Source organism: Oryzias melastigma, linkage group LG1, assembly GCF_002922805.2.
Source record: "Oryzias melastigma strain HK-1 linkage group LG1, ASM292280v2, whole genome shotgun sequence".
In the NCBI taxonomy this organism is placed as follows: Eukaryota; Metazoa; Chordata; class Actinopteri; order Beloniformes; family Adrianichthyidae; genus Oryzias; species Oryzias melastigma.
In genome coordinates this window covers 16,087,017-16,105,914 of record NC_050512.1, presented here as the reverse complement: position 1 = coordinate 16,105,914, position 18,898 = coordinate 16,087,017, and the positions used below count along the sequence as shown (strand labels likewise).

The 18,898-nt window shown below is 37.5% G+C and overlaps 1 protein-coding gene and 1 long non-coding RNA gene across 4 annotated transcripts in view; one reads left to right on the top strand and one right to left on the bottom strand.

Annotated features, from left to right (window-relative positions):
* The window catches only part of LOC112137417, a 13,755-nt gene extending 5,885 nt beyond the window's left edge, over positions 1–7,870 (top strand). For both annotated transcript variants that reach the window (XR_004948029.1, XR_002917533.2), the window contains exons 2-3: positions 3,291–3,364; positions 6,084–7,870. This is a non-coding gene — a long non-coding RNA (uncharacterized LOC112137417). The remainder of the gene's footprint in view (positions 1–3,290; positions 3,365–6,083) is intronic.
* The window catches only part of fam13a (family with sequence similarity 13 member A), a 53,172-nt gene that overhangs the window by 8,767 nt on the left and 25,507 nt on the right, over positions 1–18,898 (bottom strand). For both annotated transcript variants that reach the window (XM_036212315.1, XM_036212313.1), the window contains exons 10-15: positions 13,330–13,371; positions 13,038–13,232; positions 10,741–10,945; positions 7,151–7,209; positions 6,674–6,716; positions 104–260 (exon numbers count right to left, since the gene is read on the bottom strand). In XM_036212315.1, coding sequence (XP_036068208.1) covers positions 104–260; positions 6,674–6,716; positions 7,151–7,209; positions 10,741–10,945; positions 13,038–13,232; positions 13,330–13,371 — 701 coding nt within the window. The remainder of the gene's footprint in view (positions 1–103; positions 261–6,673; positions 6,717–7,150; positions 7,210–10,740; positions 10,946–13,037; positions 13,233–13,329; positions 13,372–18,898) is intronic.

Genomic DNA, 18,898 nt, shown 5'->3' with positions numbered 1-18,898 from the left:
ACACACACACACATGTATGTTTATAGATGTATATTAGCAAAAACAATACAACTTCTTGCATTTCCAAGGCGAGCATTAGTAATATTTGGAGCAGCAGCCTCACCTCCCCAGCAGTCCTCCGTCAGCGCTGTCAGGTCGAGCCGAGGCACGTCCTCGCAGCTCGTCTTCTCTCGGTCCGGGTCCGAGCCTCGTACCTCCACGCCCCCGACCCTCGCCGTGTCACAAGTAACGGGCGACTCCTGAATCTTCATCCTTAACGCCTGCACAACCATGAGAGTACAGAGAGTAGCGCTCAACAACAACCTCCAGTGTGAAAACACTGTCTTTAAGTCAAGACGAGCCACGCACTCCGTCTAGCCCTGCCCTTCTGAAGGGGGTGTGTCCTCGAAGCTGATTGGCTGCCTCCGGGGGCCTAAACAAACGCCCATTCGTCGTCAGCTGCGTCTGACAGCAGGAGCGGCGGGAGTTCCCGCCTCGCGTCGCCCCCCTCCCCCGCTTGTTCTTTTCCCTGCACAGTAGTTTTCCTTTCCTGTCTCTACAGCCTGTCATGCATGGACTCAACTCGGCGCTTGTTTGTTTCACGACGGTGGGGAGGAGCCTCCGAGCAAGGGGGAGGAGCCAGATGGCCAGAACAAGAACGCATACAGAATGTGCGCTGGCACACGTAGCCTGATTCCGGGATGTACTTTCATTCTGTGTCTGCATCTCATTGCAGCAGACCAGACAGACAAATCAGATGCTAGGGATAATATACTGGGCTTCACAGGGTAGACTAAAAACAAAGACCTTATTTCTATTTTACATTCTTTTTTCAAAGAATGTACTAGATCCAGAAGATAAAGGCTGTAAAAACATAAAAGAAGCCACATCTTACAGGAAAGAACCAGTTAGATCTGCCCAAGCAGCTGGTACTGTTAAAGTCCCACTCCGATCATCTTTGATCTTCTGTAAAAGCGTTTCCAGTGGTGTTTCTGCGCTCAATCAAAATTTGTATAGTTTTCTAGGACACAGTTAAGGGTGTATTCATACCGGACACATTGTTTCGCTAAAAGTGAGCCAGAATTCGTTTCCCCTGATAATCCGGAACACATTTACAGTAAGAATATATTCCAACGGACCAGGAATCCCTTTCAGACCCATCTTTCAAGGTTGTCTCTGTTCGATTCCAAAAGGACCGAGCTCCGGTTCACTCTGAGCTTTTCTCAATCTGAATAAGCTCCATGCTTGGAGTGGAACAATTGGACCAAAACAGCTACCGCATCAAGCTTTACGTAATGTGAACAGAGAGCACGGACAAACAAGGAGCAACGATGAGACGCAGCAACTCATTAAAATGTGGTTGGCTTAATGCAAGATCATTAAAACAATTTTTAATGTGATACAAATTGCTTCTCACACTATTTTCCCGAGAATTGGCAATGTCATAAACACTTATCAGTGGACCTTAGCTGTCATCCCCTCAGTAACTCCCTTGCAGCATGCCTCCACCGCACCAAAGTACCAAGTAAAAATAAGTGAAGATTCCTGACAAGGATTGCAAAAAGTAGGACTTGCATTATTGTTTCTCTTGTTGCTTTGCCCCAGCTTCATTAATCCTGGAAAATGACTGAAGAGATCTTTAGTCATCTGGTTTTATACACAAGCTTTTGGTCCAGTTGAAAGGCAGTCTGAATACGGAGTTCAGGACCCAATCTGAACCAAATTAAGTGGACTTGGTACAGACTAAGAGACTTTTCTAGTCTGAATACACCCTAAAAGAAATGATTAGAAATTTGAAAGGGACCTGACTGTAGACGACATGGCACGTGAAATCATAGACCGGAAGCAAAAATTATACAGTTTACCTTAACCCTTAAAAAACAGACATGTTAAATATCTTAAGTTAACATTTTTGTCAAGCGATATGGGGGGTACTTTTGGTTCTGGTTAAGGACTTTCGGTTCTTTTCGATGTCTGCAGCCAGATCCTCTTGGAAAATTTGCTTCCGAGTTGTGGCACAGAGTAAGCCTGCGCACCCTTCCCATCATTCCTTTTGTTCATACTCTCTCCTGCTAGGTTACAGTCCCTCACAACCTCAGCCTACCATTACCAGTGCAACAAAAATGCTGAGCAACATTGGAGCTTACAGTCTTGAGTCAGATACCAGCTCAGACAAGGAAAACAAATACGTATGTGGATGTATTTGTCTGCAAGTATGGATCAGAAAAGGGTGGAACAAGAAGCTTTTGGCCTTCTAATCTACATGAATGCTACAGGCCTTTTCTAGAAGCATTTTTCATCTGCTCCTGATTCACACCAATTTGAATAAAAAGAAAACAAGAAATACAATTTTAATCTTTAATAATTTCCTTTATATGTGTCCTCCATCATGAGAAAAAAGCCACAAGAACATTTTAGAATGACCAAAAACGTAATTTCTATTGGAGTGGGTCTAAGTTGTGCTTTGAGTGCTGCTGTGCTGGATTGTTTTAAAGAAGCACAACATTCATTAGGTGTGTGTGTGTTTGGGCTGCTGAGGGTGGCTCAAGGCCAAGTTCTGGGAGTTATCAAGTCCCCTCAGCTGTTGCACGGGAAGCAACACTGACGTGAGGTGAATTTTTAGAGGATACAAAGTGGACCCATTGCCCGGCCAAAACGTGCAGGCTGTGACCGACAAACTCTTACAATTTCCCCTACTCGGCACTTACTGTCCCCGTTTGATGTAAAAAAAATTTCTACTGTGCAGTTATAGCGCTCTCTTTAGTCAACACGTGCTTTATTACAGACCAACAGGCATTAGCACGCACATTTATAGCAAAGTTATACCTGATACAGTAATTGCCACTATTTTTTTACACCCAATTACAGTGTAAACAAGACTCTTCTATTGTAGGCCTATTGTTATTTGGAGGTCATGTTCCCTGATGTTATGATGTACAGGAGCAAGCATGGTCAGCTGCTTAAGCTATTGCCTTGGTAAAAATTAGCTGGTGTGACATATTGTACAGAAGGAATTTCATTGAAACTGCATGTGTTCCCACTAGCCCCCACTTTGAATGTCTGATTAACAGATTCTCCTGAAGTACTTTCAGTGGAAGGGGTGTGGACTTCGAATAAGCTTACTCATGATTGCCAACAGTAGTTACCAAAGAAATGTTGACTTAGATGACTCAGACCAATCACTGTCTCCAAATGATGGCACACGTATCACAGAAAAATGGCAACTGAACTGGCTCCATTTCACTGGAGACAGAGGTAAGGCATTTTCTATGGGTGACATCACACCCCACTGTATCTTTCTCTATTTACAGTCTATGGAAGAGACCAGGGACCAACGAGAGAAGGGCAGCACCCAAAATTTCTCATGTTGAAAGCAGTGAGAAAGGTAAGAACCAAAATAAAATAATCTGCTATTCGTCATATACAGACATATGATTCGAGTCCCCTTCGCATCACCCTTTGATGTTTTTGGTGTCCCCAACTCGTCGTTTTTTAACATGCTGACTGTTCCCATTAAATCACGAGTCCTCAACCCTGGGGATGCGGTAACTTGGAAGCGGTATTAGGTTAGGGTACTGGTAGGCATCCAGGTACTAGTCTGCGTCCCAAGGGTTGGGGACCACCAATTAGTGAATGTTTTTTTTTCCCTGTCTATCGAACGGTATCAAGCAGTCTTCGGACCACTACCAATTGGGGACTGGGGACCCCTGATTTAATAGGAACAGCCAGCCTGTCAAAAAATGACAACTTGGGGACACCCAAAATGTCAAAAAAGTGACTTGGAGGAGGCCCGAACCATACATCCATATGTGATGAGTCAGGAGAAAGAATGTGCTGACTTTTTCAGTAAATGCTTAATATAATGGTGTAAATGTACATAATATTTGGAGATTAAAAACAACTGTAGGGAGGGTCTTTGAACATCCATGTATTCATCCATCTTTGGAACCCGCTGAATCCCTTTTGGGGTCACGGGGTGCTAAAGCCTCCCTAGCTACTGTTGAGTGAAGGCAGGGTACACTCTGAGCAGGTCGCCTGTTTGTTGAAGCGGTTCTTGGAACACCTATTTATATATAACTTGCGAAATATGTAATTTATAAATAAGGTGCATTGTAAGGTGGATTAAGTGAGAGATGAGCCAGAGATAAAGCAGTCAGTTAGACTTTATTAACTGCTCTCACAGTAATTCTGGAACTTGTTTGTAGCATGCTACATGTTAGCCACGTTAGCACATTCACAGTGCCTTTAGCTCCAAAACTTGCTTGTAACACGTAAAAAGCAGATGGATACAGCTAAAGCAAATGTTAACCTACTGAGATTATACCATTTCTCAACCTTTTAGTAAAGTAAAAAAAAAAAAAAAACAGTCCGACACCGCTACAGGTTAGCCGTGTTAGTCTACTCACAATAACACCTGAACTTACTTAATAAAAAAAATCTGACTGACATCTTTACCGTCTCAAAATTGCTTTGACATTGGTAATCACATTTATAAGGTGCACTCTTATTAAAAAAAGAATAATAGAGTGGACCTTATAGTGCAAAAAAATACAGTTATAATGGCATATTTGAGCCATTTGTTTTAAAGTTAAAAGTCTACCTCTGAATTATTTTACACATAAACACCCCCATGGTTTGTTGTTGTTTAAACAAACAACCTATAAACTAGTACAAGCTGTTTAATGATGGTTCTTTTTCACTTCGTTGCTCTGTCCAAGCGTGGCGAAAAGCCAACGAGTTGGCAATAATTACCAGGTGAAAAGCAGTTTAAAGCGTTTGTGTGAAATGCAGCAGCATGCATCTGAAAACTGCTCCAGAGAAAGCATCCAAGTCAGCATGAGCGCAGATGTTACAGCTCCCATCATCCTGCAGTGAACGACCATCATCCAGATCCACGTGTGCGCAAACACACACACACGGCTGCCTGAAACATCAACCAATCATGTGTTCAATCACTTGAGCCAGGATTGGCTCATCATGAGGACCCAAGTGGTGAAAAAGAGCTCTCCAGTCGCTAAAACAACACTGCTGGGGCTGGAGTTTAAATTGGACAATTATTAAGCCACAGGTTCACACACAGAGTGTACAAACAAAGACTAGGACTTCTGCTTAACTTGCAAAAAAAAGGCGCGTACAATCACATGCACAAACATTATGGGTCTATCTTTAAAGAGAGCTGCTATTGATCTGAGTCATGTTAGAGAAGCTTAGAACCTCACGTACATCCTCGGATATGTTACACTGCTACACAGACCCTGCTAAACTCTGCAGACTCAGGATCATCTAAGGTCTAAAATTAAAACCTTTCTAATCCTAAAGGATCTTAATAATCTGATCCCACCTATAAACACATTTGTATCAAAACACGTAAACAAAACAAATCTTAGAACGTTAGAGGAGAATCTCCTAAACCGTTTGTGCAAAAAATGTGCAATAAAATGTTATTTATTTGAAAGGTGCATCAATATTCAGATAAAGTTTTAATTAAGTCATAATTAAAAAAAAGTGAAACATTGTCTTTGGTACTGTCTTATGGTATATATCATATCGTGACATATGTATTGCGATACATATCGTGTTGCCAGACTCTTGCCATTACACACTCCTACTTAATGTAGCCTTTTAGCAGATTGACACGTAAAAAATGTTGACTAGGGCATAACTTAGATCACATGCAAGTCATGACGTTTTTGAGCAAATTATGTAAACTAAATTTAATAATCACAGTGTGACTTTACAAATTGTTTGTTTAACCCTGTATACTGAACAACAGTTTTGTAAAATAGCAGTTTAGGATATATTGTTCTCCAAGTAAATAAAGTCATTTTTCAACAGGTCCTGGGGTCACGTGTAGAACAGCATGAAGTTTCTCTTTGAGTCTCATTTAAAGTCTATAGAGTCTAAATTCTCCTGACTTGGTGACTTTAAATGGACAGCGGTTGTTTGTGAACACCAGTGAAATATTTCACATATGCACAAACTGATATGAACCCTCATCAAAGCATGAGGTCATCAAACAGACCAGATCTGTCTAGTAATCAACCAAACTTCAAGAGTAGTAAAAAGTCAAGCTGATGGAACACATGTCTGCCATGCTCCTGCAGGAGCAGCTGGGAGGAAGCTGCTCAAGCCTTCGTTCAGAGATCTGCAACACGCCTGCTCCAGATGGCAGCTCAGTGGCACAGTGTGGGTGTGGTGACAGAGAGGCAGCCTGCCCTGCAACTAAAAATCCATCTGGTCTGCTCAGAAAAAGATTCTGCATATTAGTTCAGGGATGCACAGCTTTATTCTGTGTCTGGATTAACACTAGAGGTGAGCAGATGGAGAAAACGGTTTTGAATCCTCTCTGTGTGTGCTTTATATTGCTAAATACGACGTGTCTATGTGGTACAAACAGCTAAAGCAATCATTAACATTTTTCTCAGTTTAGTTGTTTTTCTCACTAAGGATCTATTATTTTCCAATAATTCCAAATGTATGTGTAAAGATTATTAACGACCTTTGCTTCAGTCACGATTGAGACTCCCTTCCTCCCTTAACTTTCGTTTAAAAATAAAACTAATTCTAACCAGTTTTACTTTTTTAAGGGATGTCTACTTTTGTTTACTATCATTTTCTTGTGATGGAAATACAACACCTGCTGGTAAAACACCCATACCATATTTGAGGGAAGATTTAAGAGAAACATTCCTACCTGTGAAGCAAATCCAAGACCGTTTTTCAGCGGTATATAATTCCTGGAGGAATCAAACAATCGGACATAAGCAAAACATCTTTGAACAGGTTTTTAGTATTTTACTGACACCTCAAAGATACAAAGCACTCAGAGATCTTACTTTGACACACAAGAAATAAGATGGAATTTTGTTTTAGCAGATTCATAGAACAAACATTTTGCAACACAAACCCAAGACTGCTTGTTTGACACACTTTTGATTAAATATGTACAAAAATGCATTTTTCCATCTATCTGCTTTCTACCCTTTCAACTCCCTTTATTTTCTTAGAGGTACAGCCTGACAAGAAATAGAGAGCCAGTGAATAAACTGAACATGCAGGTCATGCAAACACTGTTATCAGAATGCTACTTCTTTTAAAAAGAAAGAGGTCAGTACATGCAAACATGTACAGCTAAAAACCCCAAAGAGGAGGTAAAAATGGGAACATTTACCCTTTGTGAAGAGTGTCCATGTGATTTTCATCTGGTCCTTCACTAACACACTCTCTAGACTGCAAGCAAAAAAACAACACATTTTTCACTAATTTATGAAACTATTTCTACTAAAATGAAAAATAAAATTTTTAATGTAGAACCCAGAATTGTCTTGCTTTACAGCTTCTTCCACTTTTCCCATCACCGTACTTAATTTTAAGTCTTTTATGGGTTTAATTAGTACAAACCCTAAGATTTTTATTTATTTTCCCAGAATAAATCCCAAAGTCAGTTATATTTAACCACCTGATGTGCAGAAAAAGTACATGTATACAACTTTCATGCACATTTAATGTAGCAACTGTAACAAAAAAAAATCAAAAGTCGCTGAGAAACTGAAGCCTGGCCCGGTTGTTATGCGACGCACTAAACAAAGGGACTTGAATTAGGTCATGCTTTGAACCTTTTATTAATGACAAAATTAAATCCACTTGGAATCACTTTGGCTTTTTGTAAGCAACAGGGAAAAAAAATACACAAAAATGGGCAAGAAAGCAACAAAAAAAGCGATCGACAAAAAATTTGGCAACCCAGCTCACTCTCTCCCCTATAATTTACAGGTGCAAACTCAACAGGTGAGTTATAATCATAAAAAAATTACCTCCGCCCACAAAAATGTGACCCACCAGGTATTACCTGCTCAATTTGACTGAAAACAATACTATAATAAAAAAAAAAACAATTTATTCACCTTAATACAAACAGTTAAATTCATGGCTCCTACATTTAATATTTATTGTTTTAATTTCACCTCTAGTAAATTCTAACTCAACAGGAGTGGTTGATTCATTTGATTGAATTCTTTTTATTTTCAAATCTAAAATAAAATAGTTAAACAAGACAAACAGAAAGTGCTCAAAAAAGGAGTGGAGGAGCAACAAATCTTACTATATTTTATGATTATATTTTTACACATTAGGCATACAATTATTGCTCATGTAAACACAAAAGAATAAAAACATGGCATCACTTCCTTACATGATACCAGAATCTAACGGAATAAAAAATAAATGTTTTCATGACTCCACAGGACATTCTGCTTTAAGGCATTTGATTAGATAATAGCCTTAAAAAATTATTTTTTCACATTCCGTGTTAAGTTTAAACTTTGCTTTGATTAGGATTCCCTCCAGAGGCTAATTCACCAACAGCTAATTTGATAGTTTTGTATAAATCTGTCCCAACATTTGAGGAAACTCCTCCAGAAGCTTTCAGAAGCTTTGATGGGTCTGGGTGGCTTCTGACCTGAGGGGATAACATTTTCTGCCACAGCTGTTGTGTCCAAAAGGCACAGCTTCTGTCCAAGCTCCTCTGTTATCATATGTCATTTGTGCCGTTACATAAGAGGCAGGCATGCCAGGAAAAAAAAACAAAAAACGTAACAATCTGCCCATCAGTTCTGTTCCTTTAGTATGAGAGTGTAAGCAGTACTTCTCAGTAGATCGGTACATCAAAAGACTTGATGATGTTGTAAAAATTAGAAAACTGGATTTTAACACATTTCTAAGACACACTTATTTTAAAAAATACATTTTCTCTAATTTTTGACTTTTTCATTAGAGGATTAAACTTCTAAACCATCTTTTTTAATGACGTATTTATCAACAACAAAGCATGAAAAATATTTGTATATGCAATGCATCACTAAGGCCTAACTCAGTGACTCAATTTAATTTAAACTAGAACTTCAATCTGATTGGTTAGCTTTTAATTAGGATGCTAAAATCCTAATCTAATAATATGATGTGACAGATGGTCTGCTAACCAGCACCATCTGGGAGGCCCCGATGGGAAAAAGGTGTTTGAAGAGGTGCACATGGTTCCAAAAAAAGGTTGGCTCCTGACTAAGCAAACATTTGAATTCTCAATTTCTGTTCTATTATAGCCAATCGGATCAATCAGAAGATGTGTTGCAAAATATAATAATAAAAACTAGAAGGTTTAAATGAATAGGAATGCTTGAGATTCGAGGCATCAACAGTTATGAGACTCAAATCAGAGAGGAAAAATCTAAACTGTTGATTCAATTGTAATTTAATTAATAAAAAAGTCAAATACGGATATAAACAAAGACTAATCCCACTGAGTTAAAACCAAATTTCTGAATTTCGAGTCGGGATTAGGGCTATGATATGGTCAAAGATCACTGGTAAAGCATGAACTCATCAGAGTCTAGGTTTCTGCAGAATATTTAAGTCTATGTGAGTTTAACAGGGAGAATAATTGCATTTTATTTTTTATTTTATTTCAGTAGCAAAGTCTCCTGAAGGCTGAGCTTTCGTACAAGTCGATGAAAGTCCACGTTAGGTTGGGAATCCTCTACAAAGGATTATTGTTTCAGTCAAAATGGGAAAAAAGCAGCTGAGTCAGTCCTCTAAGGCACAGACTTAAACCTTTTGTTTGGATTAAACTGTGGATTAGATCGTATACAAAATGGAGCTAGTCCTTGGAATTATGGACCTTAATCTGTGTAATTTGAAAATGTCCCATTAAACCGAAGCCTTTTTATGTGAATACCAGTTTGTCAACCTCTTTGTCATTGGTAAATTTGCCACAGGTCAAGGTAATTTCAATGGTACAACGGATTCTTAGGGCCAGCAAAAGACGTATTATTCAGAGCTTTTATTCTTTATCATTTATTACTTTTTTTCTCAGACATTTATCAAATTTTATATAGTTATTTTATTAAATTTTTCTCTTAACTTTACGATTATTTTCTTGTAAATTTGTTTGTTTTTTCTCGCAAATGTACAATTCTTTTTCTCGTAGATTTACGACTTTTTACTTGTGACTTTATAAATTTTTTTCTTGTAAATTTATGACTTTTTTCTCCTAAATGTACGTATTTTTATCTCATAAATTTATGACATTTTTTCTCATAACTATGACTTTTTTCTTATAAATGTAAAACTTTTTTTCAAAAATTATTTGAATTTTCTCACATGAATTTACAACAATCTTTTTTGTAAATTTATGACTTTTTTCTCGTAAATTTATAACTTTTTGTGTAAATTTATGACTTTTTTTTCTCTTAAATTTATGAATTATTTTAATTTACAGCTTTTAGCCTGTGACTTTTTATGTAACTATATATACAACTTTATTTCTCGTAATTTAATAGTTATGACTTCTTTCTTGCAAATTTCTGCCTGGCCTTAATACTCTGCCGTATAAAAGAGCACACGTCTGTTTTCATTTTTACTATTTTCTTACACATTTTTTGTAAAAATGTTGAACTGAAAGTTGTATTCCTAGAAAAAATGTTTACAGTTGCAAAACAATGTCTTCACACACAATTAACTTCTGCAAACAAAAACATATATAAAGGGCAGTAATTTGACTGATTTGCTTTTTTTGTCTTTTATTTTTAAAAAATGTATCAAACTTCAGACTGCCTCTTTCTTCTTTTAACTGCCGAAGGATTGACAGTCGTCCAACATTTGCATCAGATTCAGAGTAAAAAGATCAAAATGTCACGACTCAATGTGGAATTAATTAAGAATTTAACCATAAAAAGAGATAAGAGATTAAAAAGTGTTTGGACTCACCGTGTGGTCGGCCTGGTGTTCAATGAGCTGGACGGTCGTTGGGCTGTGTGAAGACTTCCTGGATCTGGGGATTTGTTCAGAAGTGCTGCTCTGGCTTCCCTGTGAGACCTCACTTCCAACCGTGTCCTCTACCAGGCTGTTTGAGCTGCTGCCAACGCTGGATGGAATGTTTTCTTTGTTGTTGTCTGTTCTGGTGGAACCAGCTCTATTCTCAAACAGAAAAAAGTGACGTCTACCTTATGCGACTTATTTTTGGTCTGTCTTTATCATCCCACCATGACTGAAATGCAACATCTTCAAGACACCAAATGCCAGAGTCACGCTTACTTATATCTTGTTAAGCAGATAAAGTGCTGTTCAGCATTTGTGTTAATTCTGTTTATGAGCCACATTCCTTCTGTGTTCACCAGACACTTTTCTAATCCCCATGCCACCGATCTGCAGCATCTCTATCAACAAAGATTAGCTTCTCACTGGGGTGACAAGCCCATTTTTTAAATGTCTTTGGCCTTGCTATACTAAAAAAAAATCTTGAGTTCCTGAGATAAGGCTTCATATATGATCCAGTCTTAGTGTTGTGTCCTTTAAAAACAACTAATTAAGCTTAATAATTAACCCATGAAGACATCTAAATCAAGGTCTTTTTTTCTGACTACGGAAATAATAAGCTTAAAGTCCCACTCTGATCATCTTTTAATTTATTTTAAAAGTAATCTCAGAGGTCTTTAAATTATGAATTTGTTGTTTTAGCCAATAACAAAAAAAATTGTGTTGTTTTCTAGGACAGTTTCTGCAGAGTGGCAAGCTTTCATTATAAATTTGCCTCCGAGTTCTGGGTGGGACCCAGTAAGCCCGTCCTCATTTCCCATCATCCCTTTTTTTTTACACTGTGTACCACTAGCTTACAGCCCTTGACGCAACCCCAAGATAACATTAGCAATCTCGAGGCCATCCAGCCGTATAGGTAAATATATGCAGTCTTGAACTTAATTTTCTTAATAAATGTGTCCTCCATTAAGAGAAAATGCCACAAGGACATGTTCAACATACTTAATACACAATTGTATTGGAAAGGTTCTTTAAATGCACTTAAATTAATTTTGGTGCATGTAAATAGCAGCAGCATCCTTATTTTGATCATGGATAAAGTCAGTTTTTAGGCATACTTTCTTAAAGAATGGGAATGTTTTGAATGTCATTATTCATAAGAAGATTTTTTTACACAGTGGTATGTCTCAGATTTGGATTTTTCCTTTTGTTTTTGGTGGTTTTGCTGATGTGTTGTTGAGGTCACACCTGGTTTGTGAGACAAATCATCACAGCTGCTCTCTCACTTTATTCATTTTATCGCCATTGATTTTAGCCCAGGCCTTTTATTGTTCTTTATGTCACCTCTTTTTTTCCCAATGTCCTCCCCTACTCACTATATAGTACACTAAGTGTGTTCGCCATTTTGTTATGCTTTCTGAAGCTACAATTCCAAAATCGAGGGCACTAGAAATCTCCCAGAAGTCTTTGTGAAAAACTAGTGTGCATCAATGCTCACTACATAAGTATAGACCACAATGCATTGCAGTTGAACAATTTTTGTAAAAAAAAAAAAACAAGTTTAAATGCAATTTTTTAAATAAAGCATCCACATTTTCATCATCAGAACACAGTGGATTCATAAATAGATGTGAAATGTTTGCAATGATTCGATTTTCACTTTGTGAGACATCATATCCAGCGTTTAGAAAAAAGAAAGGAAAGTCACTACATAGTACCGCACTATATCGTTTTTTATTAGTTAGGGATTAGGGTGGGAATTGAGATATAAAACATTTTTAGTCAGCAATGTTTTATCTTAGCTGAGTTTTAGCTAAGTAATTAAAAAAAATAGTTTCAACAAAAAAAAAAACTCTTTAATTCTCATGGTTTGCACCTCATTTGTGACTCTGCCAATGATCACATTCATGTCAGTGTATGTCTTCTTACTACATTCACTCAAAAACAAATTGAGCCCATAGTTATCACAATAAAAGTTCAATTGTGTCTCACACAAAATTGTCATTTTGATTTTATTACAATCATCTGGACACCCTCAGAAGGTTTTGTTGCAACTCTACAGTGTTTCTGATTCATTTTTAATACAGAAAAACATCTTAAAAATGCTGTTTTTAACCTAAATTACTGTATATTGCAAATGTAAAATTCTGTAGTGTCTGTCCATTACTACGCTGAAAAGTGTTGAAACCAAATTAGTGGTGGCTGCTTCACACAGTTGGCTGGTTTCACGCTGATACCATCAACTGTACCTGTTTTTTTCTTGGAGTCCCAGGCCCTCTTCCTGTTGCTCCCTTTGGCGCCGGCGTCTCTGCCGCGCAGTTGGCTTCACCCTTGGGCTTGAAGGACACGTGGTGAAGTCGCAGCTCTCCTGGGGTTGATCTGCTATTGTGTTTGCACCAAAGACGTGCTGCTCCACTGCTGAGCGAATGGTTTGGTCTAGAAAACTTTTAGGGGAAAAAAAAATAAAAGGAATCTTTAAAAAAAAAAATCATTTTGTAAATAAATGAGATTGCATTGCTATCTGTGACAAAAAAGCCTTACTTTGTTGTGTCTGGTTTGCAGCGGACAGGGTGGAGGTGGTTGCTGAGAGGAAAACAAGAGGAAGGGGGGGGGTAAAGCTTCAGAAGCAAGTGGTCACAACAGGTCACTGAGCAACTCTGAAAATCCCCCCGGGGCTTTAGGAGCTGGCCCTGCGTGATCCAGGCATCTACGTGCCTGTGTGAATGTTAACCTCAGCTGTGATCGGGCTTTAAGTGGGTCCTGTGAGAGCGAGGTGGCCGGTTTCTATGGCTACCAGAGTGTCCACAAGCAGAATTTGCAGCGTTACCCCAGTCAGTGACGTCATGTACAGTTTTTTTTTTTCAAAAAATACATACCCACAGGTAGGTCTTTTGGAGGGAAACAACAGTAATTAACAGATTAAATGAAAGGACTCAAGGCTGATTCTGCGACTTTCTACTTATAAATTAGGGTAAAAAAATAAAGCTTTTGTTTTTATATTTTAGTCACTGCCTTTCACATAAGTGGTAGTTTTGTTAAAGGGGCAAAACATATTTTTTCATCTGATCAAAAAGCTATTATTTGATGGATTTAAACAGACAATGTTTGTTATTTTCTTTAAGAATCATTTGCATTAGTTTCAACATTTTTGCGAAAATAAAGGATTTAAATTTAATTGATCATTAGGTTTAAATTGATGGCAAGACACCAAAAAACCTTTTTTCTCATGTCCCACTCTGATTATCTTTTGATCAATTTTAAAAGTGTTTTTTTTTCTATGATTGTCGTTTTGATCTAAAATTAAAAATGTGTCGGTTTTCTAAGACATACTTGTAGATCGAAAGGAGTTCATTAGAAATTTGCCTCTGACTTGTGGACTGTTGGCGCGGAGTAAACCTGCTCTCATTTCCCATCATCCCTTCATTTAAACTTTCTCCTGCTAGCTTACGGCTCCTCATAAGATCAAGCTAACGTTAGCGGTACAGCAAAAATAATGAGCAATATCTTAGCTACGTAGCTGTACAGTTTTGATCCAGACGTCAGCTGAGACAAGGAAAACTAAGGCGTACATGGATCTACTGTCTAAAACTGGATGCTTCAGAATGTAGAGGAGCTCGTGGCCCACTCATATTAGTGCCTACTGCTACAAGTTTTTTCCAACATATTTTTTTCAGCTGTGATTTGAATAAAGAAATACTGCAAAATGCAATTTCAATCTTCATATTTGTCCTCCATCATGACAAAAATGCCATAAGAACATGTCAAAAAGACCAAAAACAGCATTTTCACTGGAGCGAGTCTTTATTATTGTGACACTCAAACAAAAAAGTTCTCTGCATTTCAGTCAGCATGTTGCAAGATAATCTGGCCTTGTAAACGTTTTTTGAATTGCAGAAATTAAATCATGTACATATCTTTTAATGTCTAGATAATTATGTTTAAAGTTAAAAAAAAACAGAAATTAAGAGTATTAAAGAAAGCTTCAATGCCATTTCTACTATGACTCCTGTGCTTTACCTGGATTTTAGCTCACACAGCACAGATGACAAATAGTTAAAAAAAAAAAAAGTTCTGTAAACAGTTGTGTTAGCAGTGAAAGCATGGTTTGGCAGTGGTCCATGTCTGGAACGCTGATAAAAAAAACAGATAATGATGTATACTCGGTGCAAAGTGAAGGTTGTTCCACAGAAGCTCTGCAAAACAGTTTTGTGAAAAGCTAAGCAAAGATTTTTGCTGCTTTTTCCATCGTAATGCAAAGTATTTCAGGTGAGATTAGAACTGCAGATTACTCTAAAAAAATCAGTGTTACAGATAGAGAAGAACTAAAACAGCTGGAATGTGAGGCTATGAGGACTGCATTAAGAAATTTGTCTTTGTTTTAGTCAGAAAATAATGTGTTAGAAAGCAGGTTAAAACAACCAAAAAATAGTCAGTTTATAGATGTTTAAGCAAACACATCCCCAACAAACTTATCAAGAGTAACAAACACACCAGTCATTTATCATACAGTCGATGGGAGTGCGACAGGACTGATTATGAAGCCCATTTAGAACTTTCTAGAACTTGTTCCCTCCATATTGTCACAGGAACATACAATGCTAGGCCTGCATTTATCTTTATTGAGTACAAACACATGAAAATCAGGCCTCTAGGAACAGTTACAGCCTGACACGAAACATTCAAGAGCAGTTTTACGCTTGACCTTGACGAGAAGGTTTTATGGCTCCCAACCTTTTAGCCTCATGAGAACTAGCGGTGAACGTTTGTGCATGATTACATTTTACTAAAAACACATAAATATCTTTGGATCAGAAATCTATCTGATGAGAGAATGTAATAAAATGTTTGATGGCAATTCCAGACACATAAACATATTTTTACAGCCAAATAAAGCATTTAAGTTTCTTTAAATCTGCAAAACTATGAGATTTAAGGGTACATCTTATCAGGGCTAAGAAATGTAATTTTACAAAGTCTCTGTTCTGTATTCTATCATCATGACATCTTAATGTGATAGTGTCCTGTCAGCCTACATCAGCTTTTTTTTATTTATGGACTTACTTCCTCGCCAAAGTTGAGCTGCGGTTTTGAAAGCTCAGTGTCACTGCTTGTAAAAATCAAACGAGAAATATTACGCAGTTAAATTTCATGCTTCGATGAGCCTTCAGGCTGAAGCAGGACAGAACAAGTCACAGCTTGATAGAAGGATCTGGCAACCCGTCTACAGTTAACTTTGTTCCAGTGACTTAATTTGGACTAAAGAGGTCACAGTATCAAACAGCTTTGGGATGAGATAGTTGTGCTGCTTTGTGTACAACTGAGAAAGTGCGACTGACCGGAGGGATGAGTCACTGCAGCAGACTCATGACAAGAATATCACAACCAGAATAGAACTGTGTTAAGTCATCGTTTGATAAATAACTCTTTATACTGTGAAAAAATGCCACCAGACTTAGCTCAGTACTTGATATGATTATGTAACGCACACATGGTACAATTTATCCAAAGTACATTTAACACAGTTTGATTTTTTTGTCATTTAATGCTATAAAATGGCCTTTAAGAGAAAGTATCAATCCTTTGAGTTATAAAGATATGACAATTCTTAAGAAATGTGGATGTGTAAATTGAAAAATTAAAAAAAAGAAGTTAATCAAATGTATTAAGAAGTGACATCATGTTGTAATGAATGGATTAGTATGGATTTTCAAGAGAAAAAAAGGTTCCCCTATATAATCCTTATTTGTTAAACAAAGTTTGTATTTTCTTTCCTTTGACAGAATGCACACATGATAAATTAAAGGACTTTTTGGAACTTATTTATAGAGTTTGGGGAATTCAAATAATCTATTGTCCTCAAAATTGCCAATAATGTAATAAAAAAATGAAAGTATTTTTCAATTAAAGAAAAAAATCTTACTATAATCAGTTATTAAATATTCATGCTCTGCTTTGATTGCTTTTAAAAGTTATTTTAAAGTCCCACTCCAGTCAATATTTGGTCTATTGTAAAAGCATTCCCAGTGGTCTTTTAATTAAACTTAAGCCAAAACAAAAAACCCTGTGTCGTTTTCTAGGACATAGTTTCTGCAGAGTGGCAGGAGTTCATCAGGTATTTACCCCTGAGCTGTAGGCGGACCTGGTGGTGCGGAGCAACCCCGCCCCCTTTCCCCACCTCGTTGCAGAGAACTTGTCGCTCACCCAGTGTATTTTTAAGGTAACGAACAAGCTCTTTTTTTAAAGGTATTTTTTAGTTTACTCCTGATTCACAAACGTTTAAATAAACAAATACAATTTTGAGCTTATTTTTATAAATATATGTAATCTATCATTAGAAAAATGCTTCAAGAAGACATTAAAAACAACAAAAACTGTTTTCATTTTAGTGGAACTTTAAACTCTTAAAGAAAATACGATTTGTCAATCAAAGGATGAACTCGAAGAAATAGTTTTAATTTTCTAGTTGTTATGATGTGGTTGGCAGTTTATAGAGCTATCAGGGTTGAGGGTACCTGAATAAAACTACTGTATAGAAATTGTGCTAACAATCAAAAAATTAGAAATAAGAACAAAAGACTTGAGCTTTAAAATAATTTTAAAAGGAAACATTATAAAACACTCAGACGGTGCACCATAAGGCCTCGTTTCCACTGAGCGGTCCAGTCCGGTATTTTGAGTGTTTCTATTGTAAAATGTAAAATTAAGGGACCCCAACCATTGTAGGTCCATAGACAATGGAACGGGGCGGAGCCGCCGTAGTCACCCGTTGATTGGCAGAAAGTGATGACGACATTAGAAAGCAACAATATAGCGCTAAGCTAGCGATTCTGTTTTCTTCTTTACTGCAGGATTCTTGATAGCTGATGCAATCTTCTTTCAAACATAATTCAATTCCTGTTTTACACGATATACACAAAGTAAAGCAATAAAAAGATGAGCTGCTGCATGACCTCCATTGTTGTTGCTTTTCTAGTCTACACCACGTGTATGCTATGATAACGAAGCGAGGCTAAACTAAGTGGAAACGCTCACCAGAATTACCTGGTCTGTACCGTACTACTCCTTACTGGACCGGACCGCTCAGAGGATTTAAGCCTCATTTCCAAAAGTAAATCTAGCTTGTTTAACAGGACCATGCAGGTTGACAGAAGATGTCCATCAACATGTGTTAACCTGGATTTTTAAAGGTGTCGTCACCTTGTCTGGTCAGTTATGTTTACTTCGTGAACTAGTGCAACTATTTAATCATCCTAGAAACTTAACCCTTTTCTTGTGTAATGCGCTGGCCTGTTTTCAAGTGTGAAAAGGAGTCAGTTTTGACAATATAAGGGTTAAACTTATCAGTAGAGTAACATTTATAATATTATCTCCAAATATCGGCCCATTGTGTGACCACTGGTTTGGATAGAATTTTTTTTAAGTTTCATATTTTGAAAGAACAAATATTGAATATAAAACTTGAAGAATATGTGGAACTGATATAAAGTCTCTCCAATGAACATTTAAAATGTTTAAATTATAACAGCCTTGTTTTTGTGTGTAAAGGTTTGCTGAAGTGTCAAGTGCAGTAATGATATGTTTGGCATTTGAACTCCAGCCCTGCTTCTGTAGCGTTTGTGTACAAAAAAAAAAAGGAAGCAATGCAACTCATTGTATTGCAAAAACCAGTAGAACTGCTTAGTACAATTGCATCACTGTGCGCCTAATCATTTGCTAAACTCCTCTGCAAACAAAAGTAAGCGTAAAATAGCATGCTACTGCTAGCACCTGTGTTGACATTTCAGAGTCAACTGATCTTTATAGGCAGAAAAAAGCCCTCTGTGGTGGAAACAACTCCAAAGCTTTCACAGCGGAAGCTTACACCAGCTAAATCCCAAGCAGTGTGTACCCAAGGACGTCCGCTCAGGTAATCCAGTATTACACCACAGTCACATATTAGCCAGAATCCTCAGAGTCTTTGGTCAACACACACTGAAAAACATTACATTCATCGATGATCTGCTTTGACTGGGCTAAGGCTAAGCTCCCACGCAACAGCCTAAGAGTTTGTGCATGCTGAGGAATGCAAGTGGACTTTGGTGGACGGGGAAGCATGCGAGAGAATGGAACT